General features: G+C 72.3%; 3 protein-coding genes across 3 annotated transcripts in view; 2 read left to right on the forward strand and 1 right to left on the reverse strand.

Annotated features, from left to right (window-relative positions):
* LOC116788791 (SCO-spondin-like) overlaps positions 1 to 16,961 on the reverse strand; it is a 30,281-nt gene extending 13,320 nt beyond the window's left edge. The window contains exons 1-37 of the mRNA XM_032691963.1: positions 16,684 to 16,961; positions 16,521 to 16,603; positions 15,619 to 15,974; positions 15,103 to 15,205; positions 14,795 to 14,953; positions 14,622 to 14,707; positions 13,853 to 14,066; positions 13,536 to 13,776; positions 12,707 to 12,845; positions 12,481 to 12,607; positions 11,993 to 12,165; positions 11,650 to 11,871; positions 11,326 to 11,497; positions 10,726 to 10,972; positions 9,899 to 10,079; positions 9,729 to 9,823; positions 9,257 to 9,513; positions 8,644 to 8,778; positions 7,718 to 7,917; positions 7,414 to 7,541; positions 7,229 to 7,338; positions 6,692 to 6,841; positions 6,413 to 6,506; positions 5,627 to 6,027; positions 4,957 to 5,187; positions 4,115 to 4,420; positions 3,463 to 3,804; positions 3,148 to 3,230; positions 2,557 to 2,770; positions 1,963 to 2,115; positions 1,544 to 1,684; positions 1,276 to 1,476; positions 1,012 to 1,162; positions 779 to 938; positions 653 to 707; positions 465 to 552; positions 133 to 350 (exon numbers count right to left, since the gene is read on the reverse strand). Coding sequence (XP_032547854.1) covers positions 133 to 350; positions 465 to 552; positions 653 to 707; positions 779 to 938; positions 1,012 to 1,162; positions 1,276 to 1,476; positions 1,544 to 1,684; positions 1,963 to 2,115; positions 2,557 to 2,770; positions 3,148 to 3,230; positions 3,463 to 3,804; positions 4,115 to 4,420; positions 4,957 to 5,187; positions 5,627 to 6,027; positions 6,413 to 6,506; positions 6,692 to 6,841; positions 7,229 to 7,338; positions 7,414 to 7,541; positions 7,718 to 7,917; positions 8,644 to 8,778; positions 9,257 to 9,513; positions 9,729 to 9,823; positions 9,899 to 10,079; positions 10,726 to 10,972; positions 11,326 to 11,497; positions 11,650 to 11,871; positions 11,993 to 12,165; positions 12,481 to 12,607; positions 12,707 to 12,845; positions 13,536 to 13,776; positions 13,853 to 14,066; positions 14,622 to 14,707; positions 14,795 to 14,953; positions 15,103 to 15,205; positions 15,619 to 15,974; positions 16,521 to 16,603; positions 16,684 to 16,961 — 6,694 coding nt within the window. The remainder of the gene's footprint in view (positions 1 to 132; positions 351 to 464; positions 553 to 652; positions 708 to 778; positions 939 to 1,011; positions 1,163 to 1,275; positions 1,477 to 1,543; positions 1,685 to 1,962; positions 2,116 to 2,556; positions 2,771 to 3,147; positions 3,231 to 3,462; positions 3,805 to 4,114; positions 4,421 to 4,956; positions 5,188 to 5,626; positions 6,028 to 6,412; positions 6,507 to 6,691; positions 6,842 to 7,228; positions 7,339 to 7,413; positions 7,542 to 7,717; positions 7,918 to 8,643; positions 8,779 to 9,256; positions 9,514 to 9,728; positions 9,824 to 9,898; positions 10,080 to 10,725; positions 10,973 to 11,325; positions 11,498 to 11,649; positions 11,872 to 11,992; positions 12,166 to 12,480; positions 12,608 to 12,706; positions 12,846 to 13,535; positions 13,777 to 13,852; positions 14,067 to 14,621; positions 14,708 to 14,794; positions 14,954 to 15,102; positions 15,206 to 15,618; positions 15,975 to 16,520; positions 16,604 to 16,683) is intronic.
* A 2,544-nt stretch (positions 16,962 to 19,505) lies between these two features.
* LOC116786262 (zinc finger protein 467-like) lies at positions 19,506 to 22,275 on the forward strand. Its single transcript, XM_032686714.1, has 4 exons — positions 19,506 to 19,614; positions 19,733 to 19,792; positions 19,903 to 19,983; positions 20,306 to 22,275. The coding sequence occupies exons 1-4, from the start codon at positions 19,581 to 19,583 to the stop codon at positions 21,937 to 21,939; spliced, it is 1,809 nt and encodes a 602-aa protein (XP_032542605.1). The 5' UTR covers positions 19,506 to 19,580; the 3' UTR covers positions 21,940 to 22,275.
* Positions 22,276 to 22,859: 584 nt separating this feature from the next.
* On the forward strand, positions 22,860 to 25,167 carry LRRC61 (leucine rich repeat containing 61). The gene is made up of 2 exons (XM_032686849.1): positions 22,860 to 22,906; positions 23,944 to 25,167. The coding sequence occupies exon 2, from the start codon at positions 23,959 to 23,961 to the stop codon at positions 24,823 to 24,825; it is 867 nt and encodes a 288-aa protein (XP_032542740.1). The 5' UTR covers positions 22,860 to 22,906; positions 23,944 to 23,958; the 3' UTR covers positions 24,826 to 25,167.
* The last annotated feature ends 1,186 nt before the right edge of the window (positions 25,168 to 26,353 follow it).

The raw sequence follows: 26,353 nt of genomic DNA on the forward strand, positions 1-26,353 counted from the left end.
TTGGAAGTCCCCAGCCCAACCCCCCCCCCCCGCTGCCTTGGCCGGGGTGCCCCCCCTCAGGAACCCCCCGTCCCTGGGGGGCTGTTTCGAGGGTCCCGTCCGCCCCCCCCCCCCCCCCCGGGGTCCCCTCACCTGCGGGGGTCTCGGTGGGGACTCCCGTGGGAGCCGGTGAGGGCAGCGCCCGGAGCTGGGGGGGCTCGGGGGAGGTCGTGGCACTCCCGGGGGCTCTCGGTGTCTCCTCGGGGAGGGTCACGGTTCCGGGGGTGTCCCCGGCTGCGCTGGGGGGCTCCGGGTGGGTCTCGGCACTTTCGGGGGTCCCGGACGGCGGCTCCCCGGGAGCGGCCGTAGGGCTGGAGGGGGAGGGGGGGTCAGGGGAGACCCCCTCGGTGCCCTCCGGACTTGGGGACCCCCAACTCCCAGGACCCCCAAGTCCTGAGCCTTCCCGCCCCCGGTGTCCCCCGCACCTGGGGCTGCCGGGGGGTTCGGCCGGTGGGGGGGGGGACAGCGCTGCCGTCACCGCGGGGGGGGTGCCCGGGGAGGTCGCGTTGTCACCTGCAGAGGGGACGGACACGGGGGCGACGGTCACAGCGTCTGCCCCGGCACCTCGGGGTCACTCCGCTCCCCCCGGGACTCCCCGGACCCCCCCACTCACCCGCGGGGGCGCAGGAGCAGCAGGACCCGCCGTCACCTTCCCGCAGCACGCGGCCCTTGGGGACACCGACAGCGTCACCGCCACCGCCCCCCGCGGCCGCCCCCGCCCCCCGCGCCCCCCACTCACCCGGGGACAGCCGGTGTCGCGGAGGGGGCAGTAGGGGACACAGTGGACCCCCCCGCCGGGCAGGCACTGGCACAGCTGGCAGGGGCCCCCCCGCCAGCGCTCGCCGGGGACGCGCCACCGGCCCCGCTCGTGGCACCGCCGGCACGGCCCCGTGTGGCACCTGCGGGGCGGGGGGGCGTCACGCACCCAGGGGACCCCCCGGCCCCCCCGCCACCCCCCCGGGCCCCGCTGACCGTCGGGCCTTGCGGTAGATGCCGCGGCAGTGCCGGCCCCCCCCGCGCCGGGGGGGGTTCGAGGGGCTGCGGAACGACCACTGCACGCCGGGGGTCCCGCAGGTGCCCGCGCACGCGCCCCACGGCGACCACGACGACCACCCGCAGTCCACTGTGGGGGGCACCGGGTCACAGGGGGTCCCCCCGCAGCGCCGCGGCCACACCTCGGGGTCCCCACGGCCCCGCCGGGGGTCCCCCCGCACACGGCCCCGCGCCCGGACCCACCTGAGCAGCCGGGGAGGGGGCGGCAGTGCCGCAGGCGCCCCTCGAGGCAGGTGCAGAGGCGGCAGCCGAGGGGCACCGGGACCCCCGGGGGGTACGCGCGCCCCCCGGCCCGGCACGGGCACTCCCGCGGCCACACGCACCGGGTGGGCCCCGCGCCGGGCTCGGGGGCGTCCAGCACCCGCCCCGCCGGGCACCAGCACCCTGGGGAGGGGCGGGGGGGTCAGCGGGTGCCCCTCACCTCGGGGTGCCCCCCCCGGGTCCCCCTCACCTGGGCGGCAGGGCGGGGGGCGCGGGCAGGTGACGGCGGCGGCCAGGTCGGCGCAGGAGGCGGGGCAGGGGGCGCAGGGGAGGGGGCGCAGCCCCCCCTCGCACTCCGAGGCGTTGGGGCACCCCCCCGGGGAGCAGGGGGCTGGGGGAGAGAGGGGGTCACCCACGGAGACCACCTGCCCCGCAGAGCCCCCCACTCTATAGAGCCCCCCATCCCACCGGGCCCCACCCGTCCCAGCAGGACCCACCTGTCCCACAAAGCCCCCCCGCGCTGTGAGGACTCCCCGCCCACGGAACCCCCCCGTCTGTGGAGCCCCCCCGACCCAGCGGGACCCCCCACCTCCTTGGGCCCCCTGCCACAGTGCCCAGAGCCCCCCCCGAGCCCCCTCCTGCCCCGTACCCCCCTGCCCCCGCACCCACCCATCTCCAGGGCTCCGGGGGCCCCCCCGGGCAGATCCTCGCAGGCTCGGCCGCCGTTCTGGGGGGGCCGACACCCCCTCCTGCGCAGCCGGACCCCCCCGCAGTCCCCCGGGCAGTCGGACCAGGGTCCCCACGGGCCCCACTCGCCGTCCACTGGGGGGGGGGGGGAGGAGGGGGGCGTCAGGGGGAGCCTTGGAACCCCCCAAGCCCCCCGGGCTGTGAGACCCCCAAATCCCTTGTGCAGCCTGAACCATTGGGACCCCCAAATCTCTCCGCATCCCATGGGATCCCTCCAACCCCCCCGGTCCATGGGACGTCCTCAAATCCCCTGAACTCCCTGTGCAGCCTGAGCCACAGGGACCCTCAAATCCCTCAGGCACCCCATGAGACCCCCAAACCCCGGGGTCCCCTCCGGTCACCCCCACTCACCTGGGCAGGCTCAGTGGAAGCAGAGTCGCTCCTGCCCGCGCTACCCCCCGCCCCCCCGGGACCCCAAAACCTCCCGGGATCCCAAAACCCCCGTCCCCCCCCAAATCCCCCCAAACCTCCCCGGGTGTCCCGGCCCCCCCAACCCTCGGGGTCCCCCCCGCTCACCTGGGCAGGCCCGGTGGAAGCAGGGTCTCTCCTGCTCGCGCGGCCCCCGGCACCCCCGCAGCAGCCCGGGGTGACCCTGGTGACACCCCCGGGCCCGGCGCTGCACCCCGGGCCCGCAGGGGCGGCTGCAGGACCCCCAGGGGCCCCAGGGACCCCACAGGCCGCACCCCCGCTCGTCCGTCCCCGAGCTACAGTCCCGCACCCCGTCACACACCTGAGGGGACACCGCGGGGAGGAGGGGACAGCCAGGGGGGACTTCGGGGACACGGGGGGGACACCAGGAGGGACACGGGGGACACCAAGGTGGCATTGAAAAGAAGTCGAGGGGACGCCGGGACACTGGAGTACCAGCGGGGTGACACCAGGAGAGGGTTCGGGGCGTCGGGGACACGGGTGGGAGGGTCGAGGGGACATCGGGAGGGGGCAGAGGGTACGACGGTGGCACTGGCGGGGGGGGGGGAGACACCGCGGGGAGGGCTGAGAGGACATAGAGGTGGCATCAGGAGGGGTTGGGGACACCGGGGTGGCACTGGAAGGGGGTCGGAGGGACCCCGGGACCCCACAGGGGGTCCCCCCTTGGCCCCCCGTTACCTGCTGGAAGGTGACACATTCGTCCCCCCCGCAGTCGAACTCGGCGCAAGGACCCCCCGGGCTGCTCCCGGGACCGCGGGGCTCTGGCGGGGTCGGACACGGGGCACTCTGAGGGGTCCCCGGGGGGCGGGGGGGCTGTGGTGGGGAGGGGATCCCCGGCCAAGCCCCCTCCGGTGGGTCCCTCCACTGCTGAGCCCCCGTCCTACCCCCGCACCCCAGGGTCCCCGGGGACCCCAGGAGCGGATCCGGGGGCACCCCCAGACCTCCCTTCCCCCAGGTGTCCCCAGAAGTGACCGGGGGTCCCGGGGGTCTCACCGCACAGCTGAGGGCTCTCGTCGGCGCTGTCGCGACAGTGGGAGACGCCGTCGCAGAGGTGGCGGGGGGGGACGCAGGCGGGGGCGCAGGGGCCGTGTCCGGGGTCGCAGGGGGGGTCGCAGGGCAGGTGTCCGGGGGCGCAGGGGGGGTCGCAGCCCCCCTCGTCGCTGCCGTCGGGACAGTCGCTGTCGCCGTCGCAGCGCCACCCCCGCGGGACACACCCGCCGCTGTCACAGCGCAGGGACCGGGGGGCACAGGGCGCTGGGGAGGGGGACACGGGGTCGGGGGAGCACGGCCGCCGGGACCACCCACCCACGGGGACCACCCACTCCCCTACAGCCACTGGGGGGGCACAGAGAACCCCCCGGAGCCGCGGGACCACCGACCTGCGGGGACCACCGGCCCCAGGGCGTGCCCGACCTGGGGAGCCCACGTGTCCCACAGAGTCCACCCACCACAGAGTCCCCCTGTCCCTGAGCCCCCCTGTCCCTGAGCCCTCCCGTCCCACCGGCACCCACGGAGCCGTCCCGCCCACAGAACCCGCCCACCCACCCCCAGAGCCCACCCAGGAGCCCACCCATCCCTCGGAGCCCCCCTGTCCTCTCACACCCAGGTCCCGGCCACCCCCAGGAGTCACCGAGCCCCCCCTCACCTGCCGAGGCGTTGGCAGTGCTGGTGATAGTGTCGGTGACCGTGCCAATGTCGGCGACAGCGGTGGTGACAGTAGCTGTGTCGGTGGCGCTGGTAGCCAGGATGACAGTGCCAGCGGTGCCAGTGGCGGTGCCAGCGGTTCCAGCGGTGCCAGGTGCCAGCGGCGCGGGGGGCAGGGCCACCGCACACCCCGCCGGACTCTCGTCCCAGCCGTCGCGACAGTCGCGAGCGCCGTCGCACACGGCGACCTCGGCCACGCACGAGCCGTCGGGACAGGGCACGGTGCCGGGGGCGCAGGTGGCCCGCGCTGGGGACACGGGGACACGGGGACAGCGGTGGCACCGCCGCCGTGGGGAGAGGTCTCCAAAGCGGGGGTCCAGGGTGGGGCGTGCCGGGGTCGGGGGTCCCCGGGCGGGGGGTGCCGAGAGGAATCCCCAAAACGGGGGTTCTCAAAGTGGGGTCCAGGGGTGGTCCCGGGATGGAGGGCCCCCAAAGGGCGGGTCCATGGGCGGGAACTGCCAGGGTGGAGGGTCCCCAAAGGGGAGTCCGGGTAGGGGATGGTGCCGGGGGGAGTCCTGGGTGGGGGAGTTACGAGTTGGGGGGTGCCGAGGTGGGGGGGTCCCAGGGTGAGGGTGGTCCTCAGGTGGGGACCCAGGGTGGTCCCAGGGTGGTGGGGTCCAGAGTTGATGCCCAGGCCGGGGGTCCCAGGTCGGGATTCCCAGGACTGAGGGTCCCCGATGGGGTTCCCGGGGTGGGGGATCCCAGGGGGTCGCAGGGTCGGGGTTTCCCGGTGGGGGGTCCCAGACGCGGTTCCCAGGGTGGGGGACCCCCCGTGCCCCTCACCGGGACAATTGGCCTCGTCGGCGCCGTCGGGGCAGTGGCGGCGGCCGTCGCAGAGCGCGGCGGGGGGGTGGCAGCCCCCCCCGGGGCACGGCAGGTGCCCCTCGGGGCAGGAGCAGCCGCGCTCGTCGCTCCCGTCCCCGCAGTCGTCGCGGCCGTCGCAGCGGTGGGGGAAGGGGACACAGCGGCCCCCCGCGCACCTGAACTGCCCCGGCCCGCACCGGGGGGCACAGCCTGCGGGGAGGGGACCCCCGTGTGGGGCACGGACACTCCCACCGTGGGCTACCGACACCCCACAGTGGGGCACAGACACCCCACAACGGGGCACAGACACCCCCGCACTGGGAATAGACCCCCACGACTGGGGGGCTCAGATCCCCCCATCATGGGGCACAGACCCCCCCCCAGCGTGGTCCATGGGTCCCATGGTTGTGGAGCTCAGGGACCCTCGCTATGGGGCACAGACTCCGAGGGTTGTGGGGCTCAGACCCCCCCTGTGGGGCACAGGCATTTCTCTGGTTCTCCGGGACCCCAAACTCCCCCCCACCCCAATTGCCGGGACCCCTGGACGCTGCCGTGGGACACAGACCCCCAGGACTGGGGGGCTCAGACGCGTCTCTGGTTCCCCGGGACCCCAAGCTCCCCCATCCCGGGCCCCCCCGGGGTCACTCACCCGCCTCGTCCGAGTGGTCCCCGGGGGGACAGTCGAGCCGCCCGTCGCAGACGCGGGCGGGGGGGAGGCAGCGGCCCCCGGCACAGGCGAACTCGGGGGGGGCGCAGGGCTGCGGGGAACACCCCGCCTCGTCCCAGCCGTCGGGGCAGTGGGTGACACCGTCACAGCGGGCCCCCCAGGGCAGGCAGCGCCCGCCGGGGCAGCGGGGCTGGTGGGGGGCGCAGGGCGGGTCGCACAGCTCGTCCGAGCCGTCACCGCAGTCGTCCTCGTTGTCACAGAGCCAGGCCCCCGGCACGCAGAGACCCCCCTCCCGGCAGCGGAATTCCCACGGGGCACAGCCGGGGACGGCGGGACATGGGGACGGGGTCGGGGGGCACTGCCAGCGCCCCTCGAGACACGTGCTGGGGGGACAGATCAGACACACGGGGGGCAGGGTGCCAGGGGGCCCAGTGTCCCCATGTCCCGGTGTCCTGGTATCCCACTATCCCAGTGTCACAGTGTCCTGGTATCCCAGTATCCCACTATCATGGTGTCCCAGTGCCTGCGGGTCCCAGTATTCCCATATCCCAGTGTCTCCATGTCCCAGTGTCCTAGTGTCCCAGTATTCCCATATCCCAGTGTCTCCATGTCCCAGCGTCCTAGTGTCCCAGTATCCCCATATCCCAGCATCTCTATGTCCCAGTGTCTTGGTGTCCCAGTGTCCCAAGATCCCAGTGTCCCCATGTCCCTATGTATCCCAGTTCCCCGTATCCCGGTATCCCGGTGTCCCAGTAGCCCCGTGCTCACCAGTTGCTGCAGCCCTGGGTCACGGTGGCTCCAGCCGGGAAGGCGAACCCGTCCCAGAAGCAGGGACAGGATGGGGGATCCACACAGCTCCCGTCTGCCGGGGGCGAGGGGGACACGGGCTGGCACCAGGACGTCCCCCAGCCCTCCCCCGGCCCCCCCGGGCCTCATCCAGCCCCCTCCCCAGCCCCCTCCTCCCTGCCCCAGCCCCCCTTCCTCCGGCCCCTCCTTCAGCCCCTCCCAGCGCCCCCCGGCCCCCTCAGCCCCCTGCCCCCTTCTCACCGTGCAGGACCCTCCCGGGGGGGCAGAAGCACCCCTCGAGACACCCCAGGGCCCCGCAGAGCTCGGGGGGGTCCCGGCCGAGGTCACGGCAGGTGGGGGGGCAGGGGGGGCCGCAGGGGTTGTACTCCTGCCCCCCCTCGCACTGCAGCGCTGCAGAGAGGGGGGGTTTAGGGGGGCTGGGACCCCCCAACACACATCCAGGATCACCCATGACCCACAACCTGGGATCCCCCTGACCCACATTCAGGACCCCCTGTGACCCACAGCCCGGATTCCCCTCCCACCCCATGGGGGGTTCCTGCACCCCCAGACCCATTGCCCGGCCCCCATCTCTGGCACATCCCATGGGGGCCTCAGCCTGGACCCCTCTGTGTCCCCCGGTACCCCCCGGTACCCCCAGCACCCCCCGGACCTGCGGGACCCCCCGTCCCCCCTCCCCGGGCTCACGGCACAGCCCCTGGCTCAGCCAGGGCAGGGTGGGGCTGGGACCCCTCGTCCCCCCGGCCCGCCCCGGTGCCCCCCGGCGCGGGCACTCACGGCACAGCCCCTGGCTCCGCCAGCGCAGGGGTCTCCCCCGACGGCCGCACTCCTCGGCGTAGGCGGCCAGGGCCGTGCACAGACACTCGCAGTCCCCTCCGCTGTCACACCTGGGGACACGCCGTGGGACGGGGCCCGGGACGCGCCCCTGGCGCCTGGGGACCCCCCGACCCCCCCAAACTCACCCGCAGGCGTCGAACAGGCACCACTCGTAGAAGCGCTGGGGGGGCACCAGGTCGTGGCAGGGGGCAAAGAGCTGGTGCCGCAGGACCCCGCAGCGCCCCCGCGCCCAGGCTGCGCGCTGCGGGCTGTCCTGAGGGGGACACACCCCTTCAGACCCCCCGTGTCCCCCACGCGGGACCCCCACCACCCTCGATGTCCCCCCATCCTCCCCCCTCATCCCCCCATGTCCCTCTGTGTCCCCCTGTGTCCCCCCGCGTCCCCCCGTGTCCCCCCCCCGTCCCGCACGTCCCCCGTGTCCCCCCGTACGTCGCAGGGGTGCTGGCGGTGCCCGTCGGCCTCGGGGCAGAGGGGGCTGAGGCGCCAGGAGTCCCCGAAGATCTCGGGGGTCGCCTCGAGAGCCCCCTCCCGGCTCCCGAAATCGTTCTCGGCGTCGCCGTCGAAGTTCCCGCAGAGCCCGGCCAGGCGCCCGCGGAGCCGCGGGGACGCGCGCACGTACACGCGGGTCCCTGGGGGACACCGGGGGGAGTCGGGGTCCCCCTGTCACCCGTGGCACCAGGGACCCTCCCCATGGCACAGGGGACCCGCCATGGTGACCCCTCCACGGCACCACCAGCATCAGGGGCCCCCCATGCCCCCCCCCCCGTACCGGGGACTCCCCTGCATCCTACTCTGGTCTCACCTCTGTTCCAGAGCCCCCCCACTCCGGTGCCACCCCTGTGCCCTGGAGGGGGGTCCCACCTCTCTCCCAGCAACCCCCCAATCCCATGGCCTCCCCATATCCCCCCCACGGCCCCCCGGGGGTCTCACCTCCGTCCCACAGACACCATGGCCCCCCAGACATCCCCACGGCCCCCCGGGGGTCTCACCTCCGTCCCACAGCACGGCCACGCCCATGGTCCCCCCTGGCCCCCCAAACACCCCCACGGCCCCCCGGGGGTCTCACCTCCGTCCCACAGTACGGCCACCCCATGGCCCCCCATGGCCCCCCAGACACCCTCATGGCCCCCCAGACCCACCCACGGCTCCCGGGGGTCTCACCCCCGTCCCAGAGCACGGCCATGCCCATGGTCCCCCATGGCCTCTCCATATCCCCCCCACGGCCCCCGGGAGTCTCACCCCCGTCCCACAGACACCATGGCCCCCCAGAGCCCCCCACGGCCCCCGGGGGTCTCACCTCCGTCCCACAGACACCATGGCCCCCCAGAGCCCCCCACGGCCCCCGGGGGTCTCACCTCCGTCCCAGAGCACGGCCACGCCCAGGCGCGTGAGGAGCAGCAGGAAGAGCCCCGCGCGCTGCAGTGCCAGCCCCGACCCCCCGAACACCTTGGGGGGTCGCACGGCCACCCCGTTCACTGTCACCTCCCGCCCTGCCGGGCCGGCACAGAGGGTCACCCACATCCCACCGTGCCCCCCTTGCGTCCCCTCATGTCCCCCCACGTGCCCCACCCTGCCGTGACAGGGTTGGGATGTCATTGTGGGTCACGCTGCCACGTCCCCGTGTCCCCCATGGCCCCCCTCTTGTCCCCCGTGCCCCTCCATGTCCCCACCCCCCGCAGCCCCCAACCTACCACGGTCGAGCCAGGATGTCACCGTGGGTGACCCACCCATGTCCCCGTGTCCTCCCCGTGTGCCCTCCTGTCCCCCCTCAGCCGCAGCACGTGCACGGTGTCCCCCGTGTCCCCCCATGTCCCCCCGTGCCCCCCCGTGTCCCTTCACCCGTCAGCATGTGCACCACGGTGTCCCCCCATATCCCCCCATGTCCCTGTGTCCCCTCACCCTTCAACATGTGCACCACGGTGTCCCCCATGTCCCCCCATGTCCCCGTGTCCCCCCGTGTCCCCTCACCCCTCAGCATGTGCACCACGGTGTTGCCCATGGCCACCACCACGGACTTGGTGCAGGTGACGCCGGTGGCCCCGCAGGGGACGTTCTCGGCGGTGACAGCGAACAGCCCGGTGGCCTCGCGGGCCAGCAGGTACTCGCAGTCCCCCGCGAAGGTGAAGGCGCGGCCGTCGAAGGTGACATAGTGCGGGTCCCCGGTGGCCACGCACGTCCCCGCGCACTCCTCGCGCCCGCAGTGCCACCGCTGCCGCCGGCACACGCTGCGGGACGGGCTCGGTGCCACCGCGGGGGCACCGGGGGCGGGGCGGGGGGCTGGGGGTGTCCCCGTGGGGGTGGCGGGAGTCGGGGGAGGTCGGTAGAGGTTTGGGGGGGGGAAGAGGTCCGGGGGTGTCCCTGAGGGTTGGCAGGGGTCTGGGGGTGTCACCAGGGGGCTGGCGGGGGTGCGGGGTGGTCTGAGGGTGTCCGGGGATCCCACCAGGTGTTGCAGTCGCGGGCGATGGTGGCGTTGGGGGGGTACAGCCGCCCGCCGTGGTGACAGGGACACTCGTCCGGTGACACGCAGCGCCCGTCCTGCGGCCAGACCGGGGTCAGTGGGGCTGGGGGGGGTCCCCCGTCCCCATCCTCCCCCCCGGGGGGGTCACGCACCAGGAAGAGGGTCCCGGGGGGGCAGACGCAGCCGTCGGCGGGGCCCCCGCAGGTTCCGCCGGGCTCGGCGGGGTCGCAGCGGCGCAGGCACGACCCCGGCGCGTGGAGCAGCCCCGGGGGGCAGCGCGGGGCGGGGGGACACGGGGCGGGGGTGCAGCGCCACGACCCCCCTGCGCACACACTGCGGGGGGCGGGGAGGGACCCCTGTCCCACCGAGACCCCCGAGACACGGTCCCTGCACCCCCATCCCCACCCTCCAAATCCTACTGAGCCCCCCTGCGCCCCCATCTCCAGCACCCCCAACCCACCGGGCCCCCCACATCAGTAACCCTCCCCACGCAGCTTCAGCCCCCAGCACCCACATCCCACTGAGACCCCCACACTGGGGTCCCCATGTCCCCATCCCCACCCTCCAGCACCCCCAACCCGTCACCACTCCCCACGCCCTGGTCCTGCACCTCAAATCCCACCAAGCCCCCCACGCTCCAGTCCCCCCACGCTCCAGTCCCCCCACCCCCAGCATCCCAAATCCCACTGAGTCCCCCGCAATGGGGTCCCTGCACCCCCATCCTCATCCTGCAGGACCCACATCCCACCGAGCTCCCCCCGGCGGCCCCCCCCCCCTCCGGGTGCCGGGTCCCCGTCGCTGTCCCCGCGGTGGGACACGGGACAAAAGCCCCCCCGTCCCGCAGGGGGTCACACGGGGCCGGAGGGGGTTTCATCAGGTGTCACTGGCACCGCCATGTCCTGCCTGGGTGACCCCGTCCTGTGGGTGACGCCCCAGCCCCACAAACCTCCCCGGGCCCCCCAGTTGCCCCAGGACCCACCAGGCCTGGCAGCCGCGGTGCAGGCGGGCGCCGGGGGGGTACAGGCGGGCGCCGCGGGGGCACGGGCAGGCGGCGGGGGGCACGCACTGGCCCCCCTGGGCCAGCAGCAGCCCCGGGGGGCAGCGGCAGCCGGGGACACAGAGGGTGTCCGGTGGGGGACAGTCCCCGGCTCCGGGGGGCTCCGAGCAGGAACGGCCGCAGGGACCCCCACAGTCCTGGAACTGCTGCCCCCCGGGGCACGGCTCGTCTGGGGGGGACAGAGGGGTTACCGGAGGGGCAGACGTGTCACATCATCCCATCCCCTCCCATCCCACTCCTATCTCCATCCCCATTCCCTCTCACCCCATCCCATTGCATCCCATCCCATTCTATCCCCATCCCACTCCTATCTCCATCCCCATCCCCTCTCACCCCATCCCATCCCATCCCATCCCGCCCCATCCCGTCCCGTCCTGTCCCGCCCCATCCCACCTCATCCCATCCCATCCCATCCCATCCCATCCCATCCCATCCCATCCCATCCCATCCCATCCCATCCCATCCCATCCCATCCCATCCCATCCCATTCCCATTCCCATTCCCAATCCCATCCTATCCAACCGCAGAGGCTCCGGTTCCTCCATTCCAGCTCTGTCCCCTCCCGGGCGCATTCCCGGCCGTAGGCTCCCAGTGCCGGGCACAGGCACCGCTCCGGCTCCTGCTCCCGGCAGGAACACACATCCCAGCGGCACAGCTCCAGGAACGGCTCCGGATCCACGGCGCGGTGACACGGCTGTGCCGGGGGGACACTGTCACACCCCTGTCACCCGTCCCCGCTGTGCCGGGGGGACACTGTCACACCCCTGCCACTCGTCCCCGCTGTGCCGGGGGACACTGTCACACCCCTGTCAACCGTCCCCGCTCCCCTCCGTGCCGACCCCTCACCTGGAACGCCGGCCCCATGAGCACGGCGCAGGCGGCCTCGGCGCGCTCCCGGCTCCCGGGAAAGCCGTGGCAGGGGTCGGGAATGCCGGGGCCCAGCGCCGGGCAGGCTCCGGCCGCACGGAAGGCGTTGGCGAAGGCGGCGACTCCCTGCTCCACATCCCCCTCCGGCGTCGTGAACTCGTCCCGCTGGTCCCCAGTGAAGGTCCCGCAGAGCCCCCGCACCTGCCCAGGTGTGTCACGGTGAGCCCACCAGACCCTCGTCCCACCACGTCCCCATCCCGCGGGATCCCACCGGATCCCCATCCCACCGGGAGCATCCCGGGGGCCCCGGGGTCCCACTCACCGTGCCGGCCATGGCGGGCTGGAGGGTGATGTAGGTGTTGGGGGTCCCCAGCCCCCAGAGCAGGTGGGCGTCGGGCACGCGCAGGTGCAGGAAGGCCGAGGACGCGCGGCGGATGCTCAGCCCGGCACCGGAGAAGGGCAGTGTCACCTCCCGCCCGGCCACTGTCACCTCCCCTGAGGGGGACAGCGGTGGCACCGTGAGGGTGGGCACCGGGATGGACCCGTCACTGTGGGGACAGTGGGGACGGGCACTGCAGTGGGACCCGCCACTGTGGGGACATTGGGGATGGGACCCAGTGCCGTGGGGACATCGGGGACATTGGGGATGGGACCCACTGCCGTGGGGACATCGGGGACAGGCACTGGGGTGGCCCCCACTGCCGTGGGGCGTTGGAGACATTGGAGACAGGCATTGGGGTGGCTGCCACCATCCCACCAGGGTGCAAGGATGATCCCGGCCCCAGTCCCGGTCCTGTCCGGGTGTGTCACCTGTGCCGTGCAGACGGGCCGTGGTGCGGCCGGTGGTGACAGTGAGGGTGCGGGGACAGCCGAGGGGCCAGGGGCTGTCGCAGGGCTCGTGCTCGGCCGTGATCAGCAGCCGCCTCCCCACGAAGTCCTGGCGGGCAGAAACACGGTGACGCCTCCCGGGCAGAGCCCGGTCACCGCGGCCACCGCGACCGCCCCCAGAGCCCCCCCGTGCCCCCCGGCCCCTCACCTCCAGCAGGGTGTGGGCGCAGGGGGCCGGCAGCGAGAAGCGGCGGCGGTCGAAGGTGACGAAGTGACGCCCCCCCAGCACCGCGCACTCGGCCGGGCACCGCTGCTGCTCACAGAGCCAGCGCCCGCCCGCGCACGTGCTGCGGACACCGGGGACACCGGGGACACCCGTCACCGGGGGGACGGGGGGGGGCACTGGGGAGAGGGGACACTGCAGGGGCACTGGGGGGAGGGGGACACTGCAGGGGACACTGGGGACACCGGTCACCGGGGGGACACCGGGGGGGCACTGGGGGGGGGGCACTGGGGGGAGAGGGGACACTGCAGGGGACACCGGGGACACCGGTCACCGGGGGGACACCGGGGGGACACTGGGGGGAGGGAGGACACTGTAGGGAGGGAGGACACTGTAGGGGACCCCGGGATGGAGTGGGACACGCTGCAGGGGACCCCAGGGTGGGGCACACACCACAGGGGACACTGGGGTAGGGGGAGAGATGTCACAGGGACCCTGGGACGAAGGGAGACATGTCACAGGGGACCCCGGGGTAGAGGGGGACACCACAGGGGACATCAGACTGGGAGGACACGTGCCACAGAGGACACTGAAGAGGGACACATCACAGGGGACACGGGGTTGGAGGGGGGACACGCCACAGGGGACACGCTGCGGGGGACTCTGGGGTAGTGGGGTCACCGCAGAGACACAGCAGGGGACGCCGGGCTAGGGAGGGGACATGCCACAGGGGACCCTGGCGCTGCCCATCAGCCGGGTCCCCCTCCGATGGGTGCCACCCCGGTGCCACCGCTGTCCTCCTGCTGTCACCCACCAGCGGTTGCAGCGCTGGTGGATGCTCTGGCCGGGCCCGTAGCGCTGTCGCCGGTGGTGGCAGGGGCAGGCGGCGGGGGGGACACAGTGGTCCCCGTCCCGGGCCAGCCCCGGGTCGCACTCGCAGCCGCCGTGGCAGTGGCGCTGGCACGTCCCCTCCTCGGCGCTGCCCGCGGTGACACAGGTGACCGGGCACAGGGACACGCAGTCCGAGAAGCGCTGCCCGGCGCCGCAGCGGCGCTCTGGGGAGGGGACACCGCGGTGGCACCGGTGGCACCGCGGAGAGGGGTCGGGGAGGGCCCCCCCCCCAGTTCCTACCGCAGAAGCCGGGACGGCGCCAGGGGACATGGACCTGGCGGCGGGAGCACTCCCGGGAGTACGCGGAGAAGGTGTCGCAGGCGGCGGGGGGCGGGGGGACGGGGGGCGACGGGAGGTCGGGGGGTGACGGGGGGCTGGGGGGTGAGGAGGGTCCAGGGTCCCCGTCCCCGCACAGCAGCGCCAGACACGCCGCATAGAACCCGCTGGGGTCCACCTGGAGGGGGGCGGAGGTGAGGACCCCACATAAACCCCTGGGACTCCCACACCCCCAGACCCTTCCAGTACCCCCCAGAGTCCCCTAGACCCCTCTCAGAACCCCTCCCGGACCCCCTGGGACCCTTCTGGACTCCTCGGAGCCCCCCTGAACCCCCCTGGACCTCCCAGAACCCCCTGGACCCTCAGACCCCCTGGGACCTTCCAGTATCCCCCAGGATAGCACAGGACTCCCCCAGGATCCGTCAGCCCCCCCCGGGACACTCCCAGGACCTCCCAGGACCTTCCCAGTAACCCCCTGGACCCCATGGGACCCCCCCGCCCCCCCGACGCCCTCGGGTGCCGCTGACCTCGCCGTGGCACTGTCGGAAGGGCTGGGCCAGCAGCTGCCCGCACGTGGCCACCGCAGGTGCCACCTCACCTGGGCCACACCTGGAGCCACCCTCCGGCACGTCCCTGCATGGGGGCTGAGCCGGGGGTCCCTCAGCGCCGGGAACCCCCAAATGGGCACGGGGGGGTGACCCCGCCCCCCAGGTGTGTGGCACTGCCCAGGTACCTCTGTGCCAGCTGCCGGCACCTTCCAGGAGTTACCAAAGGCGGCGGCAAAGGGAGCGACGTCCCCATCGGGGCTCACGAAGTCGTCTGGGGGGACAGGGAGGGTGGAGGGACAGGGGGTGTCCCCCCAGTCCCCAGGTGGAGTGGGGGTGGCACCGGGCAGGTGGCACTTACCCGTGGGGTCGTCGGTGTAGGTGCCGCAGAGCCCCCAGGTGCCCCCCCGCAGCTCAGGCTCCACCGTCACTGTCACCGCCAGGTGCCCGTCCCAGGCCACCCGCACGCCCAGGCTGCTGGCCACGGCCACCCAGTCCCCCGGCCAGGTGACACCGAGCCCTGCGGGGTGGGATGGGGCCGGGATGGGGACCGGGAACCTGGCGGCGGCTTTGCCGCCACCGCTGATCCATCACAGTGTCCTGGTGCCACCCAGCGTCACCGGGGGCTCATCCCCACCCTCCCGCGGGTCGGTGGCCTCGGGGACGCACCTCTGTGCAGGTAGGGGTGTCCCTCCAGCACTGCCACCCCGTTCACCGACACGTTCCGTCCCCAGGCCACCACCGTGTCTGTCCCGAAGGTCATGTGCAGCACCTGGGGCAGTACCGTGTCACTGGGGATGGCACCGGGACACACAGGTGTGCCAGGGACAGGGGGGATGGGAACAGGACACACAGGTGTGCCAGGGACAGGGGGGATGGGGATGGCACACACAGGTGTGCCAGGGACAGTGGGGATGGCACTGGGACACACAGGTGTGCTGGGCACAGTGGGGATGGGAACAGGACACACAGGTGTGCCAGGGACAGGGGGCATGGGAACAGGACACACAGGTGTGCCAGGGAGAGGGGGGATGGCACCGGGACACACAGGTGTCACAGCCCCTGAGGACAGGGACAGGACCCATCCCAGCCCCCGTCCCAAACCCCACCACAGCTCCCAGCCCCCGTTCCCTCTCCCAGCCCCACCCCACCCCCCCGGGGGATGACCCCCTGACCCCCCCATACCCGGGGGTGGCCGAGGCCGATGGTGACGTCCCAGGTGCCGTCGGTGGCCGTGGCCAGGCTGTACCGGCAGGTCCCGGTGAAGCCGAAGTGCCGCCCGTCGAAGGTGCGGAACCGCGTCCCGGCCCAGGCCTGGCACGTGGCCGGGGGGCTGCGGTGGCGCGGGGACCCCCCGTCCCCCCCCAGGGGTAGGCGGGTGCAGGGCAGGCAGGGCCCCGTGTCCCCGGTGTCCCCGCGGTGCCAGCTGTGCCCCCAGGGCTGCCGGCAGCACTCGGAGCGGCTCATGGCGCTGCCGTTGTGGCCACCGGGGCCATCCTGGCACTGCCACGTGCCGAAACAGCGGCCCAGGGAGCCCGGGCCTGCGGGATGGGGTGGCATTGGGTGGCACTGGGTGACATGGGTGGGATGGTACCCATCCCAGTTCCCATCCCAGCACCTGTCCTGGATCCCCAGCACCTATCCTGGATCCCATCCCAGCACCCGTCCCAATTCCCAGCACCCATCCCAGCACTAGTCCCGGTTCCCAGAACACATCCTAGATCCCATCCTGGATCCCATTCCTGCTTCCATTACCCATCTGAGCTCCCATCCTGGCACCTACCACCGCTCCCAGCACCCATGCCAGCAGCCGGTGGGAATGGCACAGTGGGAATGGCACCTATCCCAGTGCCCATCCCAGCTCCTGTCACCCATCCCAGTGCCCATCCCAGCTCCCGGCACCCATTCCAGCACCCAGTGGGAATGGCACAGTGGGAATGGCGCCCATCCCAGTGCCCATCCCAGCTCCTGTCACCCATCCCAGTGCCCATCCCAGCTCCCGGTACCCATTCCAGCACCCAGTGGGAATGGCGCAGTGGCAATGGCACCCTGGGACATCCCTGGGTGCCACCCCCCCGTCCCCATACCCTCGGTGCAGCGGGGGCCGCTCCAGCCGGGACAGCAGCCGCGCTCCGTGTGGCTCCGGACCACCGGCCGTGTCTCCGGGGGGCTGCGGGGGGACCCCAGTGTCACCCGGTGCCACCTCAGTGCCACCCGGGGTCACCCCGTGCCCCGTCTCCCCGGGCTCACCGGTAGATGTAGCAGAGGGGGGGGTCGGTGCCGGTGTCCCCAGGGGGGTCCCCGGTGCCCCAGGGGGTGTCACTGTCCCCAGGGGGGTCGGTTTCGGTGTCCCCCGGGGGGTCCCCGTGTCCCTGGCGCGTGCGGTCCCGGTCCAGCCGCCACCCGGCCAGGCTGTACTGGTACAAACTGGGACAGGGCACCGCGGCCTCGCGCCGGGGCGTCACCTCCTCCTGCTCCGTCACCTGCACCGTCCGCTCGCACCAGCGCCTGCCGGGCACCCGCGGCATCCAGCCGGGACCCAGGTGGGACCCAGCACCCACCCCGGCACCCATCCTGGCACCCATCGCAGATCCATCCCAGATCCATCCCAGCACCCATCCTGGCACCCATCCCAGATCCATCCCAGCACCCATCCCAGATCCATCCCAGCACCCATCTGGCACTCACCACACCTATCCCCACTCCTGGCACCCACCCCAGCTCCCAGCCTGCATCTAAGCACCCATCCCGGGATCCATCCAGAACCCATCCCTGCTCCAGCACCCATCCCAACTCCCGACATACATCCTGGCTCCCAGCTCCCATCCTGGGATCCATCCCATCCCACAGCACCCATCCCACCCCCTATTCCCAGTTCCCATTCCCAGTTCCCACCTCCCATTCCCAGTTCCCTTTCCCACCTCCCACACCCATTCCCAGTTCCCACTCCCATTCCCAGTTCCTCACCCCGTGGCTGCCCCCACCACCGTCACCCAGAGCACGGTGACAGCCACAGCCCCCCTGGCCACGCCCGGACAGGTCACTCCAGCCGTGCCAGATCCCATTTTTCCTGGAAAAGTGGAATCCAGGTGACTCCACTGTCACAATTCCAGGGCCACCCCTGTGGTTGGGACCCCCCAGCCACAGGAACGTTCCCAGTGTCCCCACCCCGATGTCACTCACCGGCCCCAGCTCCGGCACTGCCGAGAGGCTCTGGAATTTATGGAAAGTCCCCAAAAGTGGCACCAGCTGAGGAGACACTGATTGGGCCCAGCTGGTGACTGGGGGGGAACATGGTGACATCAGGGTGACACGTCCCTGTTTCCTGGGAGAAGGTCATGGCACAGGACACCCAGGATCCAGCACGGGGCGGGGGGACACGGATGTGGGGGGACTGCGGGTCCTGGTCACACTCGGCCCCCTTTGTTCCCATGTCCCTGCCCTGTGCCCCCCTGTGTCCCCCTGTGTCCCCATGTCCCTGTTCTCTGCCTTCCAATGTCCCTATCCTGTGTCCCTGTCCTGTTTCCCCCCACATCCTCCTGTGTCCCCTCATGTCTCTGTCTCACGTCCCCTCCATGTCCCCCCTTGTGCCCCTGTGTCCCTCCATGTCCCTGCACCGTGTATCCCCATATCTTCACTCCCTGTTCTGTGTCCCCCCGTGTCCCCCTCTCGCACTCCCGTGTCTCCCCCTGTACCCCCGTGTCCTTGTGTCCCTGTCCCGTATCCCCTGATGTCCCCTCATGTGCCCCCACGTCCCTCGTGTCCCCATCTCCCTGTCCTGTGTCCCCTCATGGTCCTGTCCTCTGTCCCTGTGTCCCCCCCTGTGCCCCTGTTTCCCTCCATGTCCCTGCACGGGGTCCCCCCACATTTTCACTCCCTGTCCCATGTCCCCCCATAGCCCTGTCCTGTGTCCCCCCATGTCCTCCTCAGTGTCCCCCAAGTCCACAGGTCCCCGTCCCGTGTCTCCCCCATTCCCTCCGTGTCTGTCTTGTGTCCTTGCCCTTGCCATTGTCCCCTCCGTGTCACCCCCCGTGTCCCCATGTCCCTGTCCCTTATCCCGGTGTCCTCACGTCCCTCGCATCCTCATATCCCTGTCCCTTGTCCCCTTGTTCTCATGTCCCCATGTCCCTGTCCCGTGTCCCCCCCGTATCCCCATGTCCCTGTCCCGTATCCCCATGTCCCTGTCCCGTGTCCCCCCCGTGTCCCCATGTCCCTGTCCATGTCTCCACGTCCCCATCCTGCCCCCCGCCGTGTCCGTGTTCCCTCCGGGGGGAGCACACCCGGTACGGCACGGGGCGGGGGGGCACCGGGGGGGCACCGGGACACACGGGAGGACAGTAGACACCCACGGGAGGGGACAGTGGGGGACACGGAGGTGGACACACGGGACCCGGGGGTCCGGATCCGGGGGGCGGTCCCGGGATGGGGGGACCGGTGGGAGTACACGGGGGGCGGTCCCGGGGGGCGGTCCCGGGGCGGGGGGACCGGCGGCCACCGCGGGGGGCGGGGCCGGTGGCGGCGGAGCCGGTGGGGCCGGGGGTGCCCCGAGGCCACGGGTACGGGGGGCCGGCACCGGGATCGGGATCGGGACTGGGATCGGGACTGGGATCGGGATCGGGATCAGGGCCGCGACCGGAACCGGGGGGCGTCGGTGCAGGAAGGGCGGGGGGGACCGGGGGGATGGTGCAGGATGGGGGGGCGGGGACGGGAAGGGCGTGGGGGTGACAGTGGGGGACAAAAAGGCTTCGGTGGGGACAGAGGGGGACTGAGGAGGCTGGGGGACAGTGGCGGGGGGACCGAAGGGGCGGGGGTGGCTTGGGTGGGGTTCCGGGGGGGCCGCGCGGGTCGGAGAAGGGGCGGGGGGGGCTGTGAGCTGCTGGGGGGAACCAGGACGGGGAAACCCCCGGTGGGGGACCCCGGGGGGCGGTCCGAGACTTCCCCTCTTTGCTGGGAGGGGTCAGGGCTGGCGGGGACCCCCTGCACGCCCCCGGATCCCCATCCCTTGGCTGAGGGCTCCCCGGGACCCCTGGCCCCCCGAGCGAGCCCGCGGCTCTTGCCCATCCCCAGCCCCGCTGAGCGCCGGACCCCCGCACCCTACGGGACCCCCCGGACCCCTGCAAACCCTCCTTGAACCCCCTGGACCCACCATGCAGGACAGCATCGACCCCCACTGTGCCCTGGGTACGTGCTGGGGGTCCTGGGCATCCCGGGGATCCCAATCCCCTGAGGGGGGTTCAGGGGGATCCCCAGTTCGGGTCTAGGGGTCTCACCCGGTGCTTCCCCCCCCCTCCCCCCGCAGGTCCCACCGTGGCCAAGGTGGAGCTGGAGGAGATGGAGGCACCAGGATGTGCCAGCTCAGGTGGGCACTGGGGTCCTACGGGGTGTCAGGTGGGCACCAGGGTGGTCCCGGGGTACTTGGGGCCACCCTGGAGCAGGGGGGAGAGCTGGCTGTGCCCCTTGTCCCCCCAGTGTGGCCGGTGGTCCCCAAGGTGGAGATGACCCCTGAAGGCGATGGGGACAACCTGGAGGACCCGGAGCTCCACGGCTCAGGTGAGGAACACGGCTGTGACACCGGCACTGCCGGGGGTCCCCTGGCAACACTGGGGCCACACGGTCACTGTCACCCTGTCCTGGGGCTGGTGGCAGTGCTGGGTCCTTGGGTGGCGGTCACTGTGTCCCTGGTGCCACTGGCCTTGATGGTCACTGTGTCCCAGGGCCGGTGGCAGCTCCAGGTCCTTGGGTGACAGTCACTGTGTCCGTGGGCCAGCGGCAGCTCTAAGTCCTTGGGGTGACGGTCACCGTGTCCCAGTGCTGGTGGCCATGCCAGGACATCCATCCCATCCCTGGCATGTGTCCCCACGTGTCCCCGCAGGGCACTGGCTGGTGCGGAAGGTGAAGGTGGAGGAGGATGAGGAGGACGAGGCCTGGGCGGCCGGAGCCGAGGCCCCGCTGGCTCCGCAGCCCCTTCCCGGCACCGTCCCCCCCGATCCCGCCGGGATGCCGGGAATTGCCGGCGCCTGCAAAGCGGAGGAGCCGTGCCCGGAGGAGCTGGGGTACGGGGTGCCGCCGACCTGGGGGCCGGGGCAGCGCCTGGATGGCTCCGGGATCGGGATCGGCTTCGGCGCCAGGATCGAGATCGGCCCCGGGATGGGGATGTGCCCCGGGATGAGCCCCGTCCCCGTGGGGCACGAGCGGCGCTCCCAGCCCGCCCCGCGGCCCTTCTCCTGCTCGCAGTGCGGGAAGGCCTTCGGGAAGAAGGCGCACCTGACGCGGCACCTGCGGGTGCACACGGGCGAGCGCCCCTTCCCCTGCCCCCACTGCGGGCGCCGCTTCCGCCAGCGCATCCACCTGCGCTCCCACCTGCGCACCCACACCGGGGAGCGGCCCTACCCCTGCCCGCGCTGCGCCCGCCGCTTCCGCAAGAAAACCCACCTGGACCGGCACCTGCGCACCCACACCGGCGAGCGGCCGCACCCCTGCCCGCGCTGCGCCCGCCGCTTCGCCCACCGCCAGCACCTCCTGCGCCACCTGCGCCTGCACGCGGAGCCCGCCCGGGGACACGGGCACGGGGAGGTGCCCCCCGAGGAGAAGCCGCCGCCCTGCCCGGGGTGCGAGACGAGCCTCGCCTGGAAGCAGAGCCCGGCGTCGCACCCGCGGCTGCACACGGGGCCGGCGCCGGGGGACGGGAACGGACACCTGGATGGGCACCGGGATGAGGACGGGCACGGGGATGTCCCCGCCGAGGAGAAGCCCCTCCCTTGCCCCCAGTGCGGGACGAGCCTGAGCTGGAAGCAGAGCCCGGTGCCACACCTGTGGCAGCACCTGGAGAACCGACCCCTGGGCTGTGCCGAGTGTGGCCACGGCTGTGCCCAGGACCCCCAGCACCCACCAGAGGTGCCCGGTGCCAAGTGTGGCCGTGGCTGCGCCCAGGACCCCCAGCACCCACCACAGGTGCCCGGTGCCCGGGACCCCCAGCACCTCCTGCAGCCCCCACAGGTGCCCGGTGCCCAGGACCCCCAGCGCCTGTCACAGGTGCCCGGCACTGAGCACCCCTTCCCACAGCACGTGTCCCAGGTGCCCCCCGCCCAGGACCCCCAGCCCGCCCCGCAGGCGCCCCCCGCCCAGCGCCCCTTCTCCTGCCCGCAGTGCGGGCGCGGTTTCGGGCGCAAGGCGCACCTGGCGCGGCACCTGCTGGTGCACACGGGCACCCGGCCCCACGCCTGTGCCCGCTGCGGGCGCCGCTTCAGCTCCAAGACCAACCTGGGCCGGCACGAGGCCGTGCACACCGGGCTGCGGCCCCACCACTGCGCCCGCTGCGGCCGCGGCTTCACCCGCAAGACTCACCTGGAGCGCCACGAGCGCACCCACAGCCGCGCCGGCACCGGGACGGGCACCGCTGGCACGGGGACCGGCACCGCCACCAGCGCTGGGATGGGCACAGGGACTGGCACTGGCATCGCCGGGCCCCAGCTGGGCTGGCCAGAGCCCCCCACTCTCTGCCCCTGAGTGCCAGGGTGTGCCAGGGGGCCTGGTGGCTGCCAGTGCCACGTCCTGAGCACTGGGATGTGCTGGGAGGTACCAGAGGTTCCAGTGGCTGCCAGTAGTGCATCCCGAGCACTGGGATGTGCCAGGGGTCCTTACGGCTGCCAGTGATGTGTCCTCGGTACCAGGAGGTGCCAGAGTCTCCAGCAGATGCCGAGTGCTGAATCCTGGGCACTGGGATGTGCCAGGATGTGCCAGGAGCTTCTGTGGCTTCCAGCAGTGCATCCTGAGTACCAGGATGTGCTGGGAGATGGCAGGGGCTCTGAGGGCTGCCAGTGGTGAGTCCTGGCACTGGGATGTGCCTGGTTCTCTGTGACTGCCAGTGCTGCATCTTTGGCACCCTCCGCTGGGATGTGTCAGGGGGTGCCAAGGACTTTGGCGGCTTCCAGCCCCGCACCCCGAGCACCGGGATGTGCCGGGATGTGCCAGGACATGCCGGTGGCTCCAGCCGCTGCCGGCGGTGAGTCCTGGGCACTGCGATGTGCCAGGATGTGCCTGGGGACCTGGTGTTTGCCAGTGCCGCATCCTGAGCACCGGGGCGTGCCGGGATGCACCGGGGGTCCCATCGGGGGGGACCCCCACGGGATTCCGGCCTGGCGCGGGAGCGTCGCGGCTCCGGTGGCTCTGGGATGGCCGGACCCCCGGCTGAGGGCCGGTGGGGGGGACACGGGGGACCCCCCGCCCAGGGAAGGGGCGGTGTCCCTGCCGTGGCTCTGCCGGGGGCGGCGGGAGCGAACGGAAATGTCAATAAACCCGTTTTTATGGAACATTCCGGGGCCGGGGGGGGATAAAGGAGGCGGAGGCACCCGGGGTGTGGGCGGGGCCAGCGGAGGGTACCCGTCCAATGGGGTGTGGCCTGGGCGGTGGGCGGGGATTCGTCTCCATGGCGACGGGGGGCGGGGCCTCGGGGGCCGCCGGGAGCCGCCGTGCGGTGAGTGGGGGGGGTGCGGGGGGGTTGGGGGCTTTGGGGGGGAGCGGGGAGAGATGGGGGGTCTGGGGGGTTACGAGGGGGATAATGGGGCACCGGGAGGGCCGGGGGATGGGGGGCACCAGGGGAGGAGATGGGAAGGGTCTGGGGGGGTCCGGGGTGATGGGTGGGCTTTGGGGGGCGTAATGGGGGCACTGATGGGGGGAACGCAGGGAGCCTGGGGGGGTCTGGGGGCACAGGGGAAGGGAAGAGGGGGGTTTGAAGGGTTCTGGGCGGTTCGGGGGCACCAGGGTGGGGGCAGGCCGGGGTCCGGGGGCTCCGCATGGGCTCTGGACCTGTCCCTGCGCTCCAGGTCCGCCCCCCAAGATGTGCCCCACACGTGCCCCTGGGCACCCAGGTCCCACCGAGATGAGCCCCACACGTGTCCCCACACCCCAGGCCACCCCACGGCCACCGTGTCGCCCCTGAGGGGTTCCCCAGTACCACCGGCAACCCCTTTCCCCCCTCAGACCACCCTGCGGGGATGGAGGGGCTCGGGGAGGAGGAGGTGACAGCCCCAGATGTGCCCCACGTGCCTCTCTGCGTTCCATACATCCCCCCCATGTCCCAGAGTCCCCCGGATGTGCCCCACACATGTCCCTGTGCCCCCAGGATCGCCCAGATGTACCCCACATGTGTCCCTGTGCCCCCAGGATCCCCCAGATGTGCCCCACGCATGTCCCTGTGCCCCACTCACACATCCCACATGTGTCCCCCACACCCCAGCACACCCCAGAGGCACCAGGTCCCCCCCAGATGTGCCCCACAAGTGTCCCTGTGCCCCCAGGATCTCCAAGATGTGCCCCGCACGTGTCTTTGTTCCCCCAGCATCTCCCAGATGTGCCCCACACATGTCCCTGTGCCCCCAGGATCCCCCAGATGTGCCCCACACGTGTCCCTGTGCCCCCCCCACACCCCCCACATGTCCCCGTGCCCCAGGACACCCCCAGCCCCCCCGGGCAGTTCCCCAGTGCCACCCCCAACCCCTTTCCCCGTCGCAGGACCCCCCCGTGGGGATGGAGGGGCGCGGGGAGGAGGCGCCGGCCCCGGAGGTGTCAGAGCCGTCGGAGGACGAGGAGGAGCAGGAGGAGGAGGAGGAGGAGGAGGAGGAGGAGGAGGAGGAGGAAGGCTCGGGGGTGTGCGTGACCCCGGCCCTGCTGAAGGCCTGCACGGGCGAGTTCTCCCTGGAGTCCATCCTGCTGCTGCGGCTGCGGGGCCGCGGCATCGCCCACCTGGGCTGCCTGGCCGACTGCTCCAACCTGGAGTGGCTGGACCTGTCCGGGAACGCCATCGCGGCGCTGGCCCCGCTGGCCGCGCTGCGCGCCCTGGCCGTGCTCAACCTGGCGGGCAACCGCGTGGCCAGCGTGGAGCCGCTGCGGGGCTGCCGCAGCCTGCGCCAGCTCAACCTGGCCGGCAACCGGCTGCGCAGCCTGCGCCAGCTGCGCTGCCTGCAGGGGCTGCGGCACCTCGAGAGCCTGCGCCTGCGGGACCCGCTGGCCCGCCTGGGCAACCCGCTCTGCGCCGCGCCCGCCTACCGCGCCGCGCTGGCCGCCATGCTGCCCGGCCTCAAGGCCATCGACGGGCAGCGCGTGGCCGGGCGCGGCAGCGAGCTCTTCCGCCTGTGCCGCGAGCTGGACGCCACGCTGGACGGCGGGGCCGCGGCCGAGGGGCCGGCAGAGCCCCCCCGGGGCCCCCAGCCCTGGGTGCAGGCCGGCTTCTGGGAGCCGCGGGCGCCGCGCCGCAGCCCCGTGCTGGAGGAGGCCACGCGGCAGCTCGGGGAGGCCCTGCGGGAGTGCCGCGAGCTCGGCCGGCGCGCCGACGACTCCATCGCGCAGGCACAGCGCGCGCTCGGCCGCCGGCACGCCGGCAACTACGGCTTCTGAGCCACAGAGGGGCCGGGGGGCACCGCGGGGCTGGGGGGGCTCCAAACGGGGCTGGGGGGGCTCCAAATGGGGCTGGGGGGCACCCAGAGACACCACAGCCAACACAGGGACTGGGAAACCACCAGAGACACCACAGCCAACACCGGGACTGGGAAACCACCAGAGACACCACAGCCAACACTGGGATTGGGGAACCACCAGAGACACCACAGCCAGGAGCTCTCAAGTTCTGAGCTGGGGGACTCCATATAGGGTTGGGGGCTTCCAAATGGGATGGGGGGGGTCCCAAAATGGGGCTGGGAGGGCACCAGATGGAGCCAAGGGGCACCCAGAGACAACACAGCCAGCCCTCAAGTTCTGAGCTGGGGGGGCCTGAAACAGGGCTGAGGGGCTCCCAAAATGGGGGGTCAGGGGGCACCAAATGGGGCTGCGGGGTCCAAATGGGGCTGGGGGGTCCAAAAGGGGCCGGAGGAGCTCCAAATGGGGCTGGCGGGCACCCAGAGATGCCACAACCAGCACTGAGCCCATGAGACCACCCAGAGCCACCACAGCCCAGAGCCTTCGAGCTTTGAGCTGAGGGACTCCCAAAATGGGGCTGGGGGGGCTCCAAATGGGGCTGGGGGACTTTAAATGGGATTGGGGGGGCTCCAAATGGGGCTGGGGGACACCAGAGACAGCACAGACCAGAGCCCTTGAGTTCTGAGCTGAGGGGGCCTGAAATGGGGCTGAGGAGGTCCCAAAATGGGGCTGAGGGGCTCCAAATGGGGATGGGGGGGCACCCAGAGCTACCATAGCCAATACGGGGACCATGAGACCACCCAGAGTCACCACAGACCACTCTGGGTCATGAGACCCCAGAGCCTTCAGCTTTGGACTGGGGGACCCCCAAAGCCACCACAGCCCACACCAGGAAACCACCCAGAGCACCACAGCCTGGCACCTCGGGGTTCTGAGCTGGGGGGACCCAAACAGGGCTGGGGGGGCATCCAGAACCACCACGGACCACACCAGGACCAGGAGACCACTCAGAGCCACTGCAGCCAACACTGGGACTGGGAGACCACCCAGAGCCACCACCAGTCTGGTACCTTTGGATTCTGAGCTGGGGGGCCCCAAAAATGAGACTGGAAGACTCCCAGAGCCACCACAGCCCACACCAGGACCGTGAGACCACCTAGAGCCACCACAGCCTGGCACCTTCAGCTTCTGAGCCATGGGATCCCAAAACCGGGGCTGGGAGACCCCCAGAGCCACCACAGCCTGGCACAGGGTCACCGGGGTCACAGAGGAGCTGCAGGGAGCCTGGCCTTGGCTGCGGGACATCGTGGGGACCGGGGGATGTTGGGGGGACATCCCCAGACAGGGGACATGGTGTCACTGCAGTAAACACGTCCCACCCGCTGGTGTCCCTGTGTCCTGCGGCCTCGGGGGCACTGCCTTGTACCCACTGCTCAGCCCGGGCCCTCTGAGCCCCCCCATCCCTGGGGACAGCGGGCGGGGGGTGGCACAGCGGGCAGGGGTGGTGACA

The sequence above is a fragment of the Chiroxiphia lanceolata genome, chromosome 1, assembly GCF_009829145.1.
Source record: "Chiroxiphia lanceolata isolate bChiLan1 chromosome 1, bChiLan1.pri, whole genome shotgun sequence".
Lineage (NCBI taxonomy): Eukaryota > Metazoa > Chordata > Aves > Passeriformes > Pipridae > Chiroxiphia > Chiroxiphia lanceolata.